General features: G+C 47.5%; 1 protein-coding gene across 2 annotated transcripts in view; it reads right to left on the reverse strand.

Annotated features, from left to right (window-relative positions):
* The window catches only part of PHF2 (PHD finger protein 2), a 54,508-nt gene that overhangs the window by 18,415 nt on the left and 15,930 nt on the right, over positions 1 to 20,163 (reverse strand). For both annotated transcript variants that reach the window (XM_086846280.1, XM_086846279.1), the window contains exons 2-5: positions 11,352 to 11,437; positions 5,060 to 5,174; positions 2,693 to 2,853; positions 2,074 to 2,215 (exon numbers count right to left, since the gene is read on the reverse strand). In XM_086846280.1, coding sequence (XP_086702406.1) covers positions 2,074 to 2,215; positions 2,693 to 2,853; positions 5,060 to 5,174; positions 11,352 to 11,437 — 504 coding nt within the window. The remainder of the gene's footprint in view (positions 1 to 2,073; positions 2,216 to 2,692; positions 2,854 to 5,059; positions 5,175 to 11,351; positions 11,438 to 20,163) is intronic.

A 20,163-nucleotide genomic window follows, 5' to 3' on the forward strand; every position in this document is an offset into this window, starting at 1 on the left:
AACACTGCTGTGATCACCTTCCCAGCCCCCTCCAGAACAGAAAGTGAAATGTGTGCACTTGGACAGAAATCCCCTGGCAAACCGTCAAAATTAGCTTAATATTGAGAATCCAGATAACAATAACATTAATGCTTATGGATAAATAACTCTTGATCTGATGCTGAAAATAAGCAGTCTTATTTAGATGGACTGTTAAAAAGCTCAGATGGATATTAAAAGCTCAGAAGAAGGAAAAGGTCTAATTTGGGTTGATAAGGTTAATATATTTTTATATATATATATCAATAAATATATATATATATATTAATTTATATATTTTATATATAAATTATCTATATAAAAGATATATAGTTCTGTAATTTATATGAATGAATCTATGTACTTAAGAACATACTCTTACTGGATATGTATCTAAATTTATACAAATTATCTTCATTCACATTGAACGTATATTCCTACTTATTTATTTATTTATATCATTCATATATTATGTTTTAGTCAAATACATAACATGTACTATAATCACAGCTGAGACAATGCAGTGGCATGACAACCAGGTATTGTTTCATCCTAGAATGTGCTAAATTTTAGATTCAAATAGTCCAAAATTTGGGCTGATAGTGCAGGAGGTGAAGATTCACTGCTAGACACTCTAAAATACCGCATCAGTAAGAGTATCTGCACTTCAAACCAGTATTAAATGCTCCTGCATGTCATTTGTGCTCAGTGTCAAGCCCCGGTGACAATAACTCCATTTCCATGGCAGGGAGGATGGAGCTGTGCATTCAATTAAACTGTCACTGTCTATGCTAAGAAATAAAATATTTGCTATTAATGTCTCGATTAGCAGAGTATGAACGACAGCTCCAGCAGTCCTTCAGGAAAAAAGACATCCCATTATTTGGGGATAATGGCAGAAAGCTGAAAGAAATCTCTGCTGAGGATCCCGGTGGTCTCAAGCCTGCAGTGAGCAGAGCTGCTCTCTGCAGCAATGGGGATGAGCCAGTAAATCCCAGCTACAGGGATCAGGGGAATGCCTGGGAAAAATGAGCTTGTCATTATCCACCAGCCTTCTCTTTTCAGCCTTCATGCTGAAGCAGAATGCTCCCCAAAACAACCATTCTTTGTTTCCCTGCTGACATTCATTATCGTCTGTGTAGTGTGTTTGTGTGTAAAAGGATGCTTTCCTTTTCCTGGTGCTTCCCTTCTGGAAGCATCAGCTCCCCCAAAGGATCCAGGGCCTGTGAAAATATCCTGCACAGCTTTTGGTGTTGGGTACCTCAGAGCTGCCCCAGCTGGAAGGAAATCACTTGCTCAGTTATGGCAGCAGAGCCACAGAGAGCACCAGGCAGTGCCCTCAGCATTGGCATCAGCTGATCATGGAATCACAGGGTGCTTTGGGCTGAAAGGGACCTCAAAGATCATCTTATTCCCATCTGCTCCTGGCCAGGTCACCTTCCACTGTCCCAGGCTGCTCCCAGCCCCGTCCAGCCTGGCCTTGGGCACTGCCAGGGATCCAGGGATAGCCACAGATTTTCTGGGCACCTGTGCCAGGGCCTCCCCACCCTCCCAGCCAGCAATTCCTTCCCAATATCTGATCCCTCTGACCTGCACCATCATCCCCAGCATCACCCTGAGCCTGAGCTGCAGTCAGACAGATCACAGGGCAAAAGCTCTGAAAGCAGAACTAGAACATGTGCTGTAGGATTACAGAATTACAACAAAAATCCAAAATTATTTTCCTCAAAGGACACCCAGTGACATGTTGCCCTACACCTAAAGTCAGAGCAACCAGAAGCTACTAAACAACTTTCCCTAAGGAGAAAAAGCACTTGGGAAGGCAGAGGCTGAACCCAGCCCAGATACAATGTGGGGTTCAGTAATTTAAAATTATAATCTATATATAATTCTATGTAAGTAATATTAATATAATTTTAAAATAACCACATACGTAGTATAGTTTACAGGTGTGTTATTATATAGAAATACGTGATATACAAAATAATAAATTATATAGAAATGAAAATCAAGATAAATCTGTAGTAATTACTGTGCAGCAGGCTGGACACTTACCTGGTGTCAGAGAACTCCAGGTTTGTGACATTTAAGACCCTTTTCCTGTTTGTGCTGTAGTAGTAATCCACAAATTCCTTGAGCTTCATCTTGCAATCTTTCTGCTTGGTGACATCAGTGACATCAACACTCCGCTCTGGCCCTGCACACGAATCCAGTGGAGAGGAAGGGTTGATGGACAGCCTGCCTTGCCCCCTTTTCCATGCTTGGGGGTGAGTTAACCTGCCCAGAATCATCTCAGTCTTCTAATTTTCTGACCTTTTCAGCCCTTGGATCCTCCCTGTTGCTTATGCATGTACCCACACAGACACCCAGGCATGGAAGAGCTGCATATACATAAATACCCATCAAATGGTGCTTTTGTAGCCATGTCCCTGGGAAAAGCATCCCTTGATCCTGCTCTGGCTGCTTGTGCAGAGCTGTGGAGAGCAGTGCAGGCTGGCTTAGCCTCACTGCCAAGCTGACACAGATAACAAGAGCGACTTAATTGCTAACTACAAGCTCCCACTACATAACAAACACGGAGAGATGGCACAGCCAGTATTTCACAGCACATTTTACAGGTTTCCATATGACCAGTTGTGTCTGTAAAGCAGCTGAGCTCCAAGCAGGTACCCACCGACGTAGTTCTCCACGTCACTGACGTAGAAGGTGGGAGCAGGCACTGCCAGGCCCAGCCCATCCTTCTTGGGGACCAGGATGGGCTCTGCAAAGCCCTTCTCCTCCAAATACTCCACTGTCAGCTGGCTGCCTGGCACCTTCAGCACTATGTCTTCAGCACTGCAAAAGCAAACACAGATTCAGTGGTGAGGGGCTCCACGCTGAGTTTGGAATGTTTGCTGTTGAAAGGGAGACACTGTGAAAAAGGAATTACAGGCAAATTGGGTACATAAGCCAAAACCCCATTTACTGCAAGGCATGAAGGGCACAATAAAATCAAGCAACATCAATAGCTCAAGCCTCCTGCTCCAACTACTGGGAAGTCCTAAAATAACAGCTTATAGCAAAAGACCATTTTGCTCAGCTGTAGGATCAGCCAAGCTACAAGTGATCAATGTTAAAGGAATTAATGTTAAATGCTTCACTCTCAAGAAAGTGAGATTTAAAATGTTACCCCATCTCAGATAAATGGCCCTAGAAATGCTTTGCAAATCATTTTAAAGCAGTCAAATTATGTGCTCAGGGAATATTCTGCAGATCATTTTGAAGTGGCAGGGACACCTTCCACTGTTCCAGGCTGCTCCAAGCCCCAGTGTCCAACCTTGGACACTTCCAGGGATCCAGGGGCAGCCACAGCACCCTGTGCCAGGGCATCCCCACCCTCCCAGGGAAGAACCAATGTAATTGTTAGCACTGCTACTCTTGCTACTCCAGCGCTATTTTGGTATTCACCATTTTAGAACAGAATTATATGAATTGTATTTTTTGCCTTTTTGCTCTCTTCAGAGTTCATTTTGACCTGAGACCCTCCCAAGCACTCACTGGAGATTGTCATTCCCTGCCTTGTGCTGGGAGTCACCAGGGATGCTCCTGCTCTGAGCTCTCTGTCCCCTCCAGCACCCTCTTGGTGCTTGGTCTGTCCCTTCTGCACATCCCATTCATTTTCTTTGGAGAAGAAAATTCTTCCACAAGACTTTGTGTCCGAGCCCCAGATCTTGCAGGCGTTTCTTTGTGCTACAGACCCTCCTGTCTCAGGAGATTTCATTTGGCAGCAGGATTTTCTTATGCACACATTAATGAGTAACAAAGAGAAAAAATGGGGGGCTGTATTATTTATAACCATTTTGGAGTGACTCAGAGTATGTGTGAATGCAGTCTCAGAGGCCACCTGAGGTTACTGAAATCAGTCTGCCTGGGCCATAAATATTTTTTTTAAATGAGTTGTGCAACCTATCAAATTACAAAAAAAACCAAAACAACCAAACAGCAAAGATAGAAAAACCTTGCAGGCCCCAATGGAAATAGCCAGGCAAGTAAAAATACTGGATCCTGAGCTCAGCAAAACACACCTGTAAAAGCCACAGAACACTTTCCAGAATTATCTTCATTTTTTTCTTTAAGCAGCCTAAGAGCAGTATCTTAAATTAAATGTGAAATTAAACTCTCCATAAAAAGGAAGTTCTGTGTTTACTTTGCCAGTCTCCAAGGATTATTCTAAAATAATTAGTTATTAATAATTAAGGATTTATTTGGCTACAGCCTACATTAAAGAGCCAAAAGAAAATGATCACTCTCGCAAATGGCTGTGGAGCAGCCTAATAACATGTGGGACATGTCACCTAACAATTAGCACCATTCACCACCCCAGTGAGAGAGCCTTTGTCACCAGCCACTGAGCACGTCATTGTTCTGGCCAAGATGGGGACACACTCCAGCAAAGCCATTAGAATTTTGAGAACTGGAGAATTCTGACCAAGAAGTGGGTTAGTTTCTTATGCAAGTGGATGTTCTAGGGGCCAAAATCACTCTGGCTCAGCCTGGAGAAGGCTCTGGGGAGCTCTTACTGCCACTTTCAGTGCCTAAAGGGGGCTTAGAGAGTTTCTCCAGAGGCAGAGAGTGATAGGACAAGGAAGAAGAGTTTTAAACTAGGAGAGATTTAGATTGGATGTTTGGAAGGAATTGTTCCCTGGCAGTGCCCAAGGCCAGGCTGGACAGGGCTGGGAGCACCTGGGACAGTGGAAGGTGTCCCTGCCATGGCAGGGGTGGCATTGAATGGGCTTTGAGGTCCTTTCCAACCCAAACCATTCTCTGATTCCATGATCCTTGCCTTCCCAAATTCCAGCACTTATAGAAATCCACAGGCTCTGTGCTCAGCTGAGAGATCTGAATGCAGCTGCACCTATGCAAAAAAGGGAAGAGCCTGGGACATCTGCAATCAAACAGCACTGATTTCATCACCAATACTCTGCAATGCTTCCAGCACAGCCCATCCCCAGCCTCACAGGACCCAGCACTGCCCCTGCACCCTGCCCACACCACAACCCACCTGGGAAACGTCCGACTTCGAAGCTCTTTTATAAACACTTGGCTCCCATTCTGTACAGGCTTGACGTCCGTTGTCTGGCCAGTGTCATGCTTATGCCAATTTCTTTTCTTTTTCACTGAAAAAGAATGAATTGGACAGCTATGTTAAGTTGAAGATAATTATTAAGACATTGGCAGGAAGCACGAATCTTCATTTAATTTCTCACACAAACAGGGTGGAGATTTTAATCCTCCATGCTGCAGATTTTAATATTGCTCTCAATGCCCCATTAGACAATTGTGGTGCAGCTGAAGATCCATTACAGAGCAAGCAGAGAGCGTTTGGGACCAGAGGGCAGCAGTTGGGTAATTGCAGCCTCACACAAACACCGGCTCTGGACACCCTGGGCTCTCACTCCCCCTCATCCTCACCAGGAAACTCCCAGAAACTCCTTGGGCAGCCTGCAGGACAGGTCTGTGGGAGTACATTTGTCAGGAATTACCTTAGAATAAAGCTCTGTCCAGATTTGACACCAAGTTTGATGGGATTTTAGTGTGCCCTACACACAGGATGGACAGGGAAGAGGAGGGGAGGGAAGAGGAGGGAAGAGGGAAAGAAAAAAAAGGGAAAGGGAAAGGGAAAGGAAAAGGAAGGAAAAGGAAAAGGAAAAGGAAAAGGAAATGGAAAAGGAAAAGGAAAAGGAAAAGGAAAAGGAAAAGGAAAAGGAAAAGGAAAAGGAAAAGGAAAAGGAAAAGGAAAAGGAAAAGGAAAAGGAAAAGGAAAAGGAAAAGGAAAAGGAAAAGGAAAAGTTAGTTGCTAAAAGTGCAGGGAAGGGAATTTATTCTGGCTCAGACCTGCAGCTGATGACAGATTGAGGCCCCTTGACTGTGTTCCCAGTGAGGGATGGACACACAGGATAGTCCAGCAGGGATAAAGGGCCAGCAGGGATGAGCACACGTGAGCCAGTCAGGTTTCAGTGTGGTTTTGCCCTGCCTCTGACAGCTGGATAACACAAAGCAAGAAAAACTGGTCCTGCTTTTTCCCTGAGTCAGCACTATCTCCCTCAGCTGTTCCTGCTTCCACAGTGTCCAAAGAAACTCCCTTTGGTAGGAAACTGCCTTTTTCCACATTTGTATCATTTAAAACCTCTGTAAATAGAATTTTCATATGTCACATACTTTCATTTTCCACCCTTGTTTTCCATTGTGAAACTCAGTATTTAAGCCCAAGTCCAGACCTCTTATCAAAACAGTGAGGGAAGGCAGCAGACTCCTCACGGATGGCACCCACTCCTCACTCTTTGCACACACAGATCCACACACTTTTCCATTCCAAAAGGAATCTGGAGGCTAGACATATGATACATGAGATTTGGAAAGAGAGAATTTTGCTTTCCCAACCACAGCCCTGGAATAACTCAAGGAAAGACATCTCCCAGTGAGTCCATCCCAGGTTTTGCACAAAGCATGTTGGGTTTATTAGTTCCATGCAGGCTCCAGCCTAGCTGGAGATATTCATTAAAGCTGCTAGTTCTTTATCTTAATGACTCTCAGGCTTAGTGTATTAATTCAATGCTCCTGGTAACAAAGGAAACAAGCCTGGCTTGAATGCCAAACCTTCCTCCTCTCCCTCCCTTCGCAACCTCCACCTCCTCCCCCTCTCAGCACATCCGAATCCACACCACGAGTGTGCTGATTGCACTTGCACTCTGAGTGCAAGTCCCAGGGAAAGAGGTGTCACTTGCCACAGGAAAATTAAACAGCTTATCCTCTAAGCACGTTCCTTTATTACACCCCAGACAGCTCGGAGCGTGGGGAAATGGAAGCGGCAGAGCAGCACTGAATGAACAAATCCACTGCAACTCTCCCAAAACCTCCGTGGAGCTCTTTGCCTTGGCACTGAGAGCTGGCAGGGGTCCAGCTCTGCCATGAGCCTCCCAATCCAGCTCTGCCATGAGCCTCCCATCCAGCTCTGCCATCCAGCTCTCCCATCCAGCTCTCCCATCCAGCTCTGCCTTGAGCCTCCCAATCCAGCTCTGCCATGAGCTTCCCAATCCAGCTCTGCCCATCCAGTTCTGCCATGAAACTCCCAATCCAGCTCTCCCCATCCAGCTCTCCCATCCACCTCTCCCCATCCAGCTCTCCCATCCAGCTCTCCCCATCCAGCTCTCCCCATCCACCTCTCCCATCCACCTCTCCCATCCAGCTCTGCCATGAACCTCCCCATCCACCTCTCCCATCCACCTCTTCCATCCAGCTCTGCCATGAACCTCCCCATCCACCTCTCCCATCCAGCTCTGCCATGAACCTCCCCATCCACCTCTCCCCATCCACCTCTCCCCATCCAGCTCTCCCCATCCAGCTCTCCCCATCCAGCTCTCCCCATCCAGCTCTCCCATCCAGCTCTCCCATCCAGCTCTCCCATCCACCTCTCCCATCCAGCTCTCCCATCCAGCTCTCCCCATCCAGCTCTCCCATCCAGCCCTCCTGCAGAGGCAGCCCAGATTCCTCACCCTAGAGGAGGGGCTGTCTCCTGGATGGCAGCTGGAGTCCATTACACTGCATCAAACACTCGACCCTTGGCCATTTCCAGCCACACTTTCTGTATTTTATCTTTGCCATGAACACCACAGCAAGGACTAAAAACTCATTCCCATGTGCAACAGATCCCAGCTTTGGCCAGAAAAGGTACTTTTTTGTAATTTATCACAGATTTCTTTTTCTGCAGATCTTTCTGATCTAAATTTAACCTTTGGGAAGCCCAACATCGGAAAAAGGGAATAAACTTTTATGAAATCTGTATCTGAAAATGAGAATTCACGAGTATTATTTAGTAGTATAGTAACAGTATAGTAATTAATGTATATAAATGTAATAGTAATCAATGTATATTATTTTAACCCCATTTGTGTAGAAGGGATCATCAGCTTGAACTCTGGGGAAGAATGAAAGGGGCTCAAGCATGGGATGGGGCTGCCAGGGAGGGGCTGGAGTGCCCATCCCTGGAAGTGTTCATGGAACAACTGGACATGGCACTCAGTGCTGGTGATCAGTCCCAGGCTGGACTCAGTGATCCTGGTGGTTTTTCCCAGCCTAAATGACTGAGTTGGAAGGGCCTTTAAAGCCCCTCTTACTCCAGGCATGACCAGGGTGCCTCCCTAGAGCAGGGACACCCAGGAGCATCCTGTGAGCTCTCTGCTGATCAACACCACGGGTTGTAACTACTTAAAGCCAGCTCACTTTGGCTCACTTGCAGCTCTGTAACTCCACTGATTCCAAAGGATTTCTCCTGATTTTCACTGCTGCAAATGAGGCAGCAATCAAACCCAGCATTTCAGACTGTGTTATGAAAATGAGCCAAGCCTGCCCAAATGAAGCCCTTACATTTTATTGAAATGATGTCAGAAAATGTTGGATGAATATGGATGATTTTTCCCAAAGAGAAGTCCCTACACATTTCATTAAGCAGGAATGGCTTAAAATGCCATGTGACAGGAAGCAATCTTCTGAGAGCAGCCACTCACCACAGTGGTAATGTGGAAAAATGTAAGGAGAGGAAAATGATTTTTAAATTTGACATCTGGAAAACATATCTGGTAGAAGGCAAGCTCCAGAAACACACGTATATTTTTAAATCCAGACAAGTTGCATAACAGACAATTGGTGTCTGTGTTTCCCTTTGCTAATCTCACAATAATTAAATCCTACCAGTGAACTACTGGCGCTGGAACAATTCCTACCCCTTTATTACAGAGCTGATAGTGCTGGATAACGGGTCTGAACAGATTCTGGAGCAGCCAGAGCAAGCAGAGGAAGCCCAAGCCCTGCAGCAGGACATCCTCCATGCAAATTCCAGCAGATGGAATTCACCAGCCAAGCCTCTCCCTCCTTCACTTTATTCAGCTTTTAACTCCCCTGGCCTGGTGTATCCTGCAAGGACAGGCTACAGCAGAACAGCCTCCTTTTTTCCACAGGATTCACGATTCTACACATTAGTAGGGAAAATTACTGCACAGCTTGTGACCTTGTCACCAAAACTCAAGGTAAGGATAGCAATCATTTATGTTTAAATAAAATTTTTGCACTTCATTTCTTTGATGATTGGTGTTGAATGTCATTAAAGTGCCTGTGCTGTATTCAAAGGGAGAAAAGGAAGTGTCTTGCTGTCCTAAAGAATGGATGTTGCTCTGTATTCCCACCACGCTGCATCCTCAGAGAGAAGAGGGTCAAGGGACACCTTCTGAGACCCCACCTGCAGAGCTGCCCCAGATTTGTGGGCCACATCAGAAGGACATGGAGCTGCTGGAGTGATCCAGAGGAGGCCCTGGAGCTGCTTCTGGGAGAGCTGGGGGTGCTCACCTGAGAGGAAAAGGCTCCAGGGAGAGCTCAGGGCCCCTTGCAGGGCCTGAAGGGGCTCCAGGAGAGCTGGAGAAGGACTGGGGACAAGGGATGGAGGGACAGGACACAGGAAATGGTTTCCACTGCCAGAGGGCAGGGATGGATGGGATATGGGGATGGAATTGTTCCCTGTGCCAGGGTGCCCAGAGAAGCCTCTGGATCCCTGTCAGTGTGCAGGGCCAGGCTGGACAGGGCTGGGAGCAGCCTGGGACAGTGGGAGGTGTCCCTGCCATGGCAGAGGGTAGAACTGTGCTCCAGCAGCACTTTCTGCTGGGCTGCATTCTCTGGGACACATCAGTGGATTTTTATTTGGATAAAAAAACCTGGATAGACAGAAACCTTTTTAAAAACATCAGAATGTTGTTGTCAATTCAACTCTCTTCATCATAACTGATATATTAAACTTGCAATCTTTTTATCAAAACTGCCATGTCTTAAATTCTAGGATGACACACTCCAGTTTTTATAGAATTGATATTCAATTCCTGATTATAGGCTTTTGCTGCTTCTGACTGGGTTTTTCTCCTTGCACTGAAAAGTAGATGCCTTTCATCATTTATAATTAAAAAAATAAGTGAAATAAAGTATCAGACCCATCTCAGTGTTATGCACTGACGCTCTCAGAGGCTGGAGATCCTGTGCTGCTGCTTCCCTCCTGGCTTAGGAACAGTCTGGGAGTGTCTGCAGTCACCCCACCTCCAATCCCAAATCATTCACTTCAAAATCATTTGTGGTTATTTGTGTAACCAGGAAAACAAAACACTAGGAAGGCTGAGCCTTCCAAACCAGGACATTTTGTAGGGACAAACTGATTTTGTTAAGTCTTTCAGAACAGCCCCCCAGCAGGGATTTTGCCAGCTTCTCAGTTGGACCCTCTGGGAGACAGGAACAGCTGCCAGGTCATTCAGGTTTCCAGTTCACATTTGATTTTTTAAAAAAATCACAGTGGAAATACAATTCTATTTCTTGCCCACAAAACAAACCCTTCAGACTCTACTCCATTCCCACTAGAGAATTTTTTAAACTTTGACAAGTAAGGCAATACAGGAATAGTTGCTTGGGTTAAAAAATCTGAATTTTAACCCTACAGGAGTCACTTCCCAGTTGTCTCTTATTTGACACTAAATAAAAGATCATCAGGATTCCCTCAGCTCCAGCAGATGAGCGTGGTGCTCTTCCTCTGCAGGATGCCCTGAGGTTGCAGAGCAGCAGAATCCTCCCTAGCAATGTTGCTTATTTATAATAACTGGTTTTCAAGCAAAGCATTTCATCTTTCACAGGGATTGGTTTCTTTTCTTTCTTTTTCTCCATTGTATAATAGAAAGAATTTGTGAATTAATCTGACCAAAGCAAACACATCCTACAATTCCTTCCCAGACAAAACTCCCACTGAGATCAACTGTCACTTTTGCTCAGGGGAAACTTTTCCTGTGAAAGAACTGCAAGAATTGGCACCCTCAGTGAATCCTACAATTTTGACTGACACTGAAATCACTGCAATTCTATATCCAGGCCAAGCACAACAAACTGCTTCTTACTTTTCTCATCTGCAGACAGAAAACACCATGTAGGTTCCAAAACTCCCTCCATTAGCACTCAGCTGCCTCCACAGGGATTTTCTACCCACATCACTGAGTGTGGGCACAATTCATGCAAGGAAGGACACCCAGTTTTTCCTGGGGCTGGGGAGTGCAGTTTTCCAGGTGAGTGCTGGCCTGAGCTCACACATGTGCCCAAGGCTGCAGCCACAGCTCCGTGATCCAACCCACAGCATCCTCCCACTGACACCTTTCCTCACCTTCTGGTCTGAATTCCAGTATTTATGGCACATGATACTGAGGTGTGCCTTTTGTAATGGCTGAAATCAAAAGCTCCTGCTCACACATCCCCACCCTGCTGGGTGTCAGGGTACTTACAGGTCGATTTCCCATGGGTTTTCTCACAATTTGGACAATGATAGATGTCAATATCTGGTGCCTCTTCCTCTTCCACACCAACACAGCTGTAACACAAGAAGGTGAATCTGGAATTAGTCTAGGTCCAAGCACACCATTAATGACGTTAATGAATGTCTTGACTGGACACTCCTGGTTAGGTTCTTTCTTCCCTTGGACTGACATTGATGAGAGAGAGGCAGTTTCCTCTCTTGTTTGGACTTGGTTGTTTATTCGTTTCTTATCAGCATTACAAGGTACAAGGAGCTATGTGCACTATGATAGAAAGGTGCAAAATGGCCAACAAAGATCTTCTTCAAGGTCTTTTATGTGTCTATTTACCCAATATCAACAAATGCCAAGTAAATTATTTTCCTTAGTGACCCAATGACCCAACACCTGTGTGCTGCACCACAGCATTCTCTATCCAATCACCCACTACTACCCAAAAACCACTAGAAGAAGATGAAGAAGAAAGAAGAAGGAAAAGAGACAACACCCTAAATCCTCCATCTTGCCTTCTGTTTTCTAAACTAGTTTAAACTCCAAACTTTAACTTTTTCACCTAGTGACTTAAGAAAACTTTCTAACCTACACACTTACACTCTTAGTTTTTCTATTTAACCTTAACAGTTGTTTTCAGGATGTTAGATGAAATTCAGTGCTTTCTTGGATGTCAGAGCCAGGTACCAGAGATAAGGGCACACTCTGTGCCTCTGACTCCAACAAATCATGTGTTTGCTGTCTGCCCAGCAGAGCCCTGCCCAAACCAGCTTTGGGCCCATGTGCTCTGCTACAGACAGGGTTTGTATAATTCCTGAGGGGTTCCTCCAAAAGCTGCCAGTCAGAAGCCCACCCAGTAGCCCACTGAGGAACTCCATGAAAACATGGCAGAGTCCCACAGAACGGGTTTTTTCCAAGGAGACTATTTTGCACCTACACAGAGCTCTCCCAGCACCATCCCACGTAAACCTGATTAACAAAACACATCTTCACAAAATATGTGTGGGCAGCTGTGAAGTACCAGAGGATCTTGGCAAGGGAAACCACGTGCACAACCTCCATAGGTCCCACCTCTGCTGCAGTGTAGGAAGAGGAGGTGAAGCAGATGCCCAGCTCAGCACTCTGGCTGTGCCAGGATGTCACCGAGGTGGGTTTTGGATGGGACACAGCACCCTGGGCACAGCCATGGACAATTCCCCGAGAGCACAGTGCTGGGGAGGAGCCAAACACACAGCAAAGCACTAAACACCCGAGACAAGAAGCTGCTGCACAGTGTAAGCAGCCAGCCAGAGAACCCAGGTCCAGCAGGGCACTGTCCTGCCCAGGGAGGAAGGGCAAAGGGGACCCTGCTCCTGCTGCCTGTGTCAGGAACAGCCCAGGCTGCAAGGCAGCACACAGAGAAAAGGCTCCAGTGGGATGCTCTGGAATCCAGCCCTGCTGCCTTGGCTCCATGGGACCTCAGCTAGGCAAGATCACCCCTGAGAGGCATCAGAGGCACCTTAAGCTCCAGAACAAGCAAGGCTGGATCACACCGTGCCAAGAGCTCTCCTGGGCTTTCTCTGCTTCATTGCCTGCAATGCCAGTGCTCTGCAGGGAGCAGGGAACAGCTGCCAGTGCTCTGAGTGAGCAGAGAGCTTCTCTCAGTGCTCTGAGTGAGCAGAGAGCTTCTCTCAGTGCTCTGAGTGAGCAGAGAGCATCTCTCAGTGCTCTGAGTGAGCAGAGAGCTTCTCTCAGTGCTCTGAGTGAGCAGAGAGCTTCTCTCAGTGCTCTGAGTGAGCAGAGAGCATCCCTCAGTGCTCTGAGTGAGCAGAGAGCATCTCTCAGTGCTCTGAGTGAGCAGAGAGCATCTCTCAGTGCTCTGAGTGAGCAGAGAGCATCCCTCAGTGCTCTGAGTGAACAGAGAGCATCCCTCAGTGCTCTGAGTGAGCAGAGAGCATCCCTCAGTGCTCTGAGTGAGCAGAGAACATCCCTCAGTGCACTGAATAAGCAGAGAACACCTCTCAGTGCTCTGAGTGAGCACAGAACATCCCTCAGTGCTCCTCAGGTCACAGAGAACACCAACACTGCTTTTTTTGCCAGGGAAAAGGTATGGGCAGGGCTCATGCAGTGCCACCTCCATGCACAAGGCCATGTTCTGCCTCCTGGCATTCCCCAGCAGCGCTGAGCACTGATGAATGCTCAGTTTATTGCTCCTGCTTCTGCCTGGAGGAAGCAGGGCAGAGGATGGCTGCTCCATCCCAAAGGCCAGGCAGCAGTGTGAGTTCTACCAAGCACTTCACAGAACCTCGCAGATCATTCTCACTCCAGTTAAGCTCTGCAGGACACCAATGTGTCCAAAAACTGGTTCAGCAATGGGAGAAATTCATACAGGCTGGACACACCAGCAGCACCTGGTGCTGGCCCAGAAGCAGGAAGGCCATGGCCTGGGTGCTGATAAGAGAGGTATAACACACAATCCTGTGCCCACCCCTCTCACCAGAGTCCCTGGAGCCGCCCCTGAGGAGCTCGGGGTGCCCTTGGGGTGTGCAGGTGTCCAAGAACCAGCACAGGCACACCTGGGGCAGGGAGCAGCTGTTAAATGTCCTGTGAGCCCCCGTTGCCAGAGGTGGCTTTGAAGCCCCTGCTGACCCCAAGGCACACGGTGGTGCACGTCACCATCACAAACCACAGACACACCTGCTGCTGCACAACGGCAGCAACAAAACCAAGGCTGCAGCCACGCTGGGAAAGGCCAGACTAGCTGAGATACAGAAACACATCCTTTTTATTACCATTGCAAATGTTGTGTCAAAATAAGATCCTGCCAGAAACCTTGGTGGGTATGGTGCCCCTGTTGCAGCTGTCAGTGTGGGAGCCAGCTCCCTTCAAAACAAAGAGCCCAGGGTGAGAGAAGCTCTGCAACCAAAGCTGGAGACAGTCTCATCTCTGTAAACCCAGACTGGGAACAGAGATCAATCTGGAATTGTGTCAAAGCAACTGCAGATTTGGCTGATTTTTTTCATTAAACCATTACTTAAAAAAAATAAAATAAAATTATTGTCTGTCCCTGGGAAGCCAGCACAGAAAACTGAAGTTTGCTGACAGGAAAAATCACCATCACAATCCAGTCCTCAGAATGCTGCACATAGATAGATAAAAATATGGGTAGAGTGGTAAATGGGTAGAAAACACCAGAAAAAATACTAGAAAAATACCATATTAATCAGCAAAAAAATTAAACAAACCCTGGTAGATTAGAGCCAGTGTAAGAGAACCTAGAGGATTCCTCTACCCACAAAGCTGTGTCAGCTGCTTATGCCACTGGATTCAGCTGGCTAAGCTCAGTAAAGGTATGGATTAGGCTCTTTACAAGAGCTTGGAAAGTCTATATTTAGCTAAAGTAAGGAGATGAGACCCTTGGCATGGGATAGGAGGAGGTTTGAGCAGCTGTGGCACAGAGCGATTGTTCTGAGAGAGTCAAACATCTGAGAGAACAACGCAGAGAAGTAAAAATAACTGACCTCAAACTCCAGCGGGCCCCTACAAAACACAGTCAACTTTTCCATCTCCAGCACAGCTTTGGAATAAGGTTTGGCTGCTTACAGCTGCTCACAGGGAGCTGCTGCCGTCTCTGTGTGGGAAACCAGGAGTGTGAAGTGTCCAAGGAATCCCCCAGCTGAACTGCCCCAGGAGATCAGGAACCGAAATATCCACCCAAATTCCACCAAATATCCACCCATTCCAGGCTGGGCTGCTCCTCCCAGCCAGCAGAGCTGGGCTCTCCAGGCACTGCCACCAGCAGCACTGCTGGTGCCTTCCACATGGATATAGGCACAGGAAACCAAATTCCCAGCAAAAGTTTAAGCCAGACTGGCAGACAGCCCCAAGCCATTCTTGCCAGCAGAGGAACAAGGTTTTCTTTCCTGCTGCCTGTGTTGGGCTTACAAAGCAAGATTTGGGTAGCAGAGGGCCATGACTGACCCTAGGGTTGGTCTGAGCATTTCCACCTGGGAATAAAAAGCAGAAGGGGACTGCCAGCTGTGGTAGAAGCCAGGGCTCAGCTCTGCAACGTCTCCTACCCAATTTAGCAATGTGTTTTTTCTCAGGGTGGTTAATTACCAGTAATATAGAATCAAAGCATTTCTCCATCTGAAGAAAACCAAGTCATCCTCAGCCACTGAACAGTGGTGTTCACCCCCTCAGCCCCTGAACTGCAGCACAAATAGCACTCTGTGGTTTGTATCTATTGGTTTTTCCCATGAGAACACTCTGCTTTGGCCCCTCCAGATTTTCTTCTCAGCCCCATTTGACCAAGAGAAACAAACATCAAAAAGACTCAAACCAAGCATTTGAAAATGATCAGAAGGGTCTAAAGGAAACTGGCACGGGATCACAGTCAGTGTTTGATCATGGATGATGTGTTTGGGATCCAGGCAGTGAACTGGGGATACAGGCAGGGAGCTCAGGATCCAGGCAGTGTGTTCAGGACCCAGGCAGTGTGTTCAGGATCCAGGCAGTGTGTTCAGGACCCAGGCAGTGTGTTCAGGATCCAGGCAGTGTGTTCAGGATCCAGGTGCTGTGTTCAGGATCCAGGCAGTGTGTTCAGGATCCAGGTGCTGTGCTCAGGATCCAGGTGCTGTGCTCAGGATCCAGGTGCTGTGCTCAGGATCCAGGTGCTGTGCTCAGGATCCAGGCAGTGTGTTCAGGATCCAGGCAGTGTGCTCAGGATCCAGGTGCTGTGATCAGGATCCAGGCAGTGTGTTCAGGATCCAGGCAGTGTGTTCAGGATCCAGGCAGTGTGTTCAGGATCCAGGTGCTGTGTTCAGGATCCAGGTGCTGTGTTCAGGATCCAGGTGCTGTGTTCAGGATCCAGGCAGTGTGTTCAGGATCCAGGCAGTGTGCTCAGGATCCAGGTGCTGTGTTCAGGATCCAGGCAGTGTGTTCAGGATCCAGGCAGTGTGGTCAGGATCCAGGTGCTGTGTTCAGGATCCAGGCAGTGTGTTCAGGATCCAGGTGCTGTGTTCAGGATCCAGGCAGTGTGCTCAGGATCCAGGTGCTGTGTTCAGGACCCAGGCAGTGTGTTCAGGACCCAGGCAGTGTGTTCAGGATCCAGGCAGTGTGTTCAGGATCCAGGCAGTGTGTTCAGGATCCAGGCAGTGTGCTCAGGATCCAGGTGCTGTGTTCAGGATCCAGGCAGTGTGTTCAGGACCCAGGCAGTGTGTTCAGGATCCAGGCAGTGTGCTCAGGATCCAGGCAGTGTGTTCAGGATCCAGGTGCTGTGCTCAGGATCCAGGTGCTGTGTTCAGGACCCAGGCAGTGTGTTCAGGATCCAGGCAGTGTGCTCAGGATCCAGGCAGTGTGTTCAGGATCCAGGTGCTGTGCTCAGGATCCAGGCAGTGTGTTCAGGATCCAGGCAGTGTGTTCAGGATCCCACAATGGTCCCACGGCAGTGTCCATGTGGGATCGGGGTGCGTTGCCATTGCCAGGGAAGAACTGGGAAAAGCTCTCAGTAGCACTGCTGGGTTGGAAAGAAAAAGTTTTTGCTTGAATCACAGAGTCACGGAATTGCTTTGTTTGGAAAAGCCCTCAAAGACCATCAAGTCCAGCCACTCCCCAGCGCTGCCCAGGCTACCACCAACCCACATCCCCAAGTGCCACATCCACAGGGCTGTCAAATCCCTCCAGGGATGGGGACTCCACCACTGCCCTGGGCAGCTGTGCCACAGCTGGACAATTCTTTTATGAGAGAAAACCCTTCCCAGACAGCCCACAAAGCCCCTCACTTGCTGTGCCATGGCTGTCAATGCCCGAGGGGCTGCAGCCCTGCCAGCAGGGTCTGTTGTTGAGGGAAGGGATGTGGGATGCTGGAGCAGCAGCCACCACCACCTCTCACAGCTCGAAAGACCTTCCTGCCCAAACACAGCAAAGATGGCCTAAGAGATTAATTATCCTGCATCCAGGAATCTTGTTGGAACAATTTGAACCAATCTAATGGTTGATTTTTAAATGGTCGTTAAATGATTTAACTCATTCTGAGGCAGTGTAAAACTAATTTGATAATGAGATAAAAGGGAAATATTAAAATGTATTTGAATTTTACCAAAACTGTCATAGGGAAAAAAATAATAATGACAAGTGAAGGCTTTGATATTGTAGCTGTTTAAGCTGATATCTCACCCACGTTACATGGACTTAAAGGCAAATTATCACATTAGAAGCTTTTGCAGTCAGAGGCTACAAATTACATTTTTATTAGAAACTCTGCCCTTTGCCAGTTTAAAATGAAATTGTTTCTGTGTTTGCAGTGGAGAGATGTTCAAGTTTCAATATTCTGATAAAGTTAACAATGATTTTTTTGTTATGCAGGCAACGCTAATAAAAGGTGAGTAACTTAAACTGGTTTTATAGCATGAATGTTTCTGGCAGCCTTGGGTTGTCATCTGCAGAGAGATGACATTTTACGTAGCTTCAGGAGAAAAATTAACCCACATAATATCTGTTCTATCAAAACCACGTCACCTCCATTATCAAACAGAAGACAATATAGAAAAATATAAAAAAATAAAATAAAGAAAAGGACTCTTAGATGGGGAAGAAAATCAAATCTAGGAAAACAGAAATAGAGCCAAAGAAAAAATAGGCTAACTTCCCTTCCCTTCCCCAGCCCAGCTCATGAGGACAAACCATCAAAGCTCCATGAAACACAGAAGAAGAATTCACAGCACTTTTAAAGGTCACAATTAGTGATTACCCCAAGCTCATCCCTATGCCTTAACGACTGCTGCTCCTTGGGGTGTCACAACAATGCTCTTCCTTTAACAACAAGGTGTCATTTGTAGAGAAGGCACCTGTGCAGCTCCAGGAGCCTCCTGGACAAAGCCAAGGGTGCTGCAGAAAAGCAGGACTCCGGCAGCAGAGAGGTTCGTGCTTCGTGTTTGGATGCCAGGCCAATGTGAAGTGTCCATCCCAGCACCCAGAAATGCAACAGCCAGCACTGTGAGCACAAGAGCAGTTAATAAAAGACAGAAAAGGGGAAAAAGAGCAAGGGAATGAGCTGTTCCATGGGTTCATGTCTCCTGGGCTGTTTTACTGGTGGCTTTACAGGGTGAGCTCTGACCGGAGCTCTCCCCTGTGTGCTCTCCAGTGTCTCCAGAGAAAACAGACAAGCCTTTCCCTAAGCAGAAGAATTTGTCTCATCTAATCAGCCACGTTTTCACAAAACAGAGATTTAGGAGAGCTGAAGCCTGCTGTCAGCTAGGGTTAAAGCAAAGCAGTGAGCTCAGGAGTCACTCAGGAGAACAGGGACACACCCTGGTGTCACTTCAGCAGGAGAGCCAAGACCAAGGACAGCAGAAGGAACCCATGTGCTGGTGTGGGCACAGGGATGAGATTCCCCTGCATGGACATCTTTAATTAAGGTCTAAATGAGAGAGAACTCAAGCTGCACTGGACAGCCAGGACTTCACATCACCTCCCATTCACTCACAGAAACACAAATGTGGAGGGAAAGGGAAAGGGAAAGGGAAAGGGAAAGGGAAAGGGAAAGGGAAAGGGAAAGGGAAAGGGAAAGGGAAAGGGAAAGGGAAAGGGAAAGGGAAAGGGAAAGGGAAAGGGAAAGGGAAAGGGAAAGGGAAAGGGAAAGGGAAAGGGAAAGGGCTCCTCTTGCAAACTGAACTGCATCTGCACAGTCCCTGCAAGGAGCACAGCAGCTTCAGCAACACCTGGATGCAGGGACAGGGAAAATCCTCACTGCTCATCAGAGTGCTTGGACTGCTCTTCATCCCAGGAAATGAGCTCAGCTTTTTGACTCAGTTTCGCCCCTGCAGGCAGCACCACCAACACCTGCCCCACGGCCCTGAAGCTGCTGCTGTAAAACTCTCCCTCAGTGCTTTTGAAAACCCTGCCCACACAAAGAGCTTTCAGAGGCTTTATCAAATCATGGAATATCCTCAGTTCAAAGCACTCACAAAGATCACCCAGTCCAGCCCCTGGCCCTGTACAGACCCCCCAACATCCCACCCTGGGCATCCCTGGCTCTGTCCAAGTATGCCCAAGCTCTCCTGGGGCTCTGGCAGCCTCAGGCTGTGCCCATTCCCTGGGGAGCCTGGGCAGTGCCAGCACCCTCCCTGAGATCCACCCAACCCTCCCTGACACAGCTCCAGCCATTCTCTCGAGTCACCAGAGACTTGGAGCCTCCAGGTAAGTCAGGAGACATTTGTGAAGGTTGCAGGGGCCTGTGCAAGTCTGCACTGCCCTAAGGACCCTTAGGCTGGTACATAACCCTCACTGCCATCACTTGAATTCCACCAGTGAAACACTGTTCAGGATGACCAAGGTTTTTAAGGAGCCACTGGAACCATCCACATCCTGTGTGTGTTGAAATCAACAGCCATGAAGACAATCTGGCAGTGCTCCTTCAAACCAACCAGTTCTGACATCAGCACAAGATGAAATGACAGCAGCAAAGATGTGCATCCACCACAACATCCCAAATCCACTGAGACAACTGTGATGCCTTCCTTCCATCCTTATTTTTGGGCCTTGCTGAACCACTGTGGTTATCTCTGGGGCTGATGAGGGGATGTCTGATCTTTAATCAGAAACTGAGACCAAAACAAAACCAAGGTCCACTTGCAAGACAGGAGCCTTGGACTGGGGGCTCCTCAAGGGAAGCTGTGCCCCAGCTGGAGTGATGCCCAGGGCAGCAGGGCACTCTCCTTTCCAAACCACGTCTGCTGCAGACCCCAGATACACAAAGGTATGGCTGGTGACGCTGTGCTTTGCCTTGCTATAAATAATAAGGTTTAATTTC

The sequence above is a fragment of the Cyanistes caeruleus genome, chromosome 11 (genome assembly GCF_971803275.1).
Source record: "Cyanistes caeruleus chromosome 11, bCyaCae1.hap1.1, whole genome shotgun sequence".
NCBI classification, from domain to species: Eukaryota; Metazoa; Chordata; class Aves; order Passeriformes; family Paridae; genus Cyanistes; species Cyanistes caeruleus.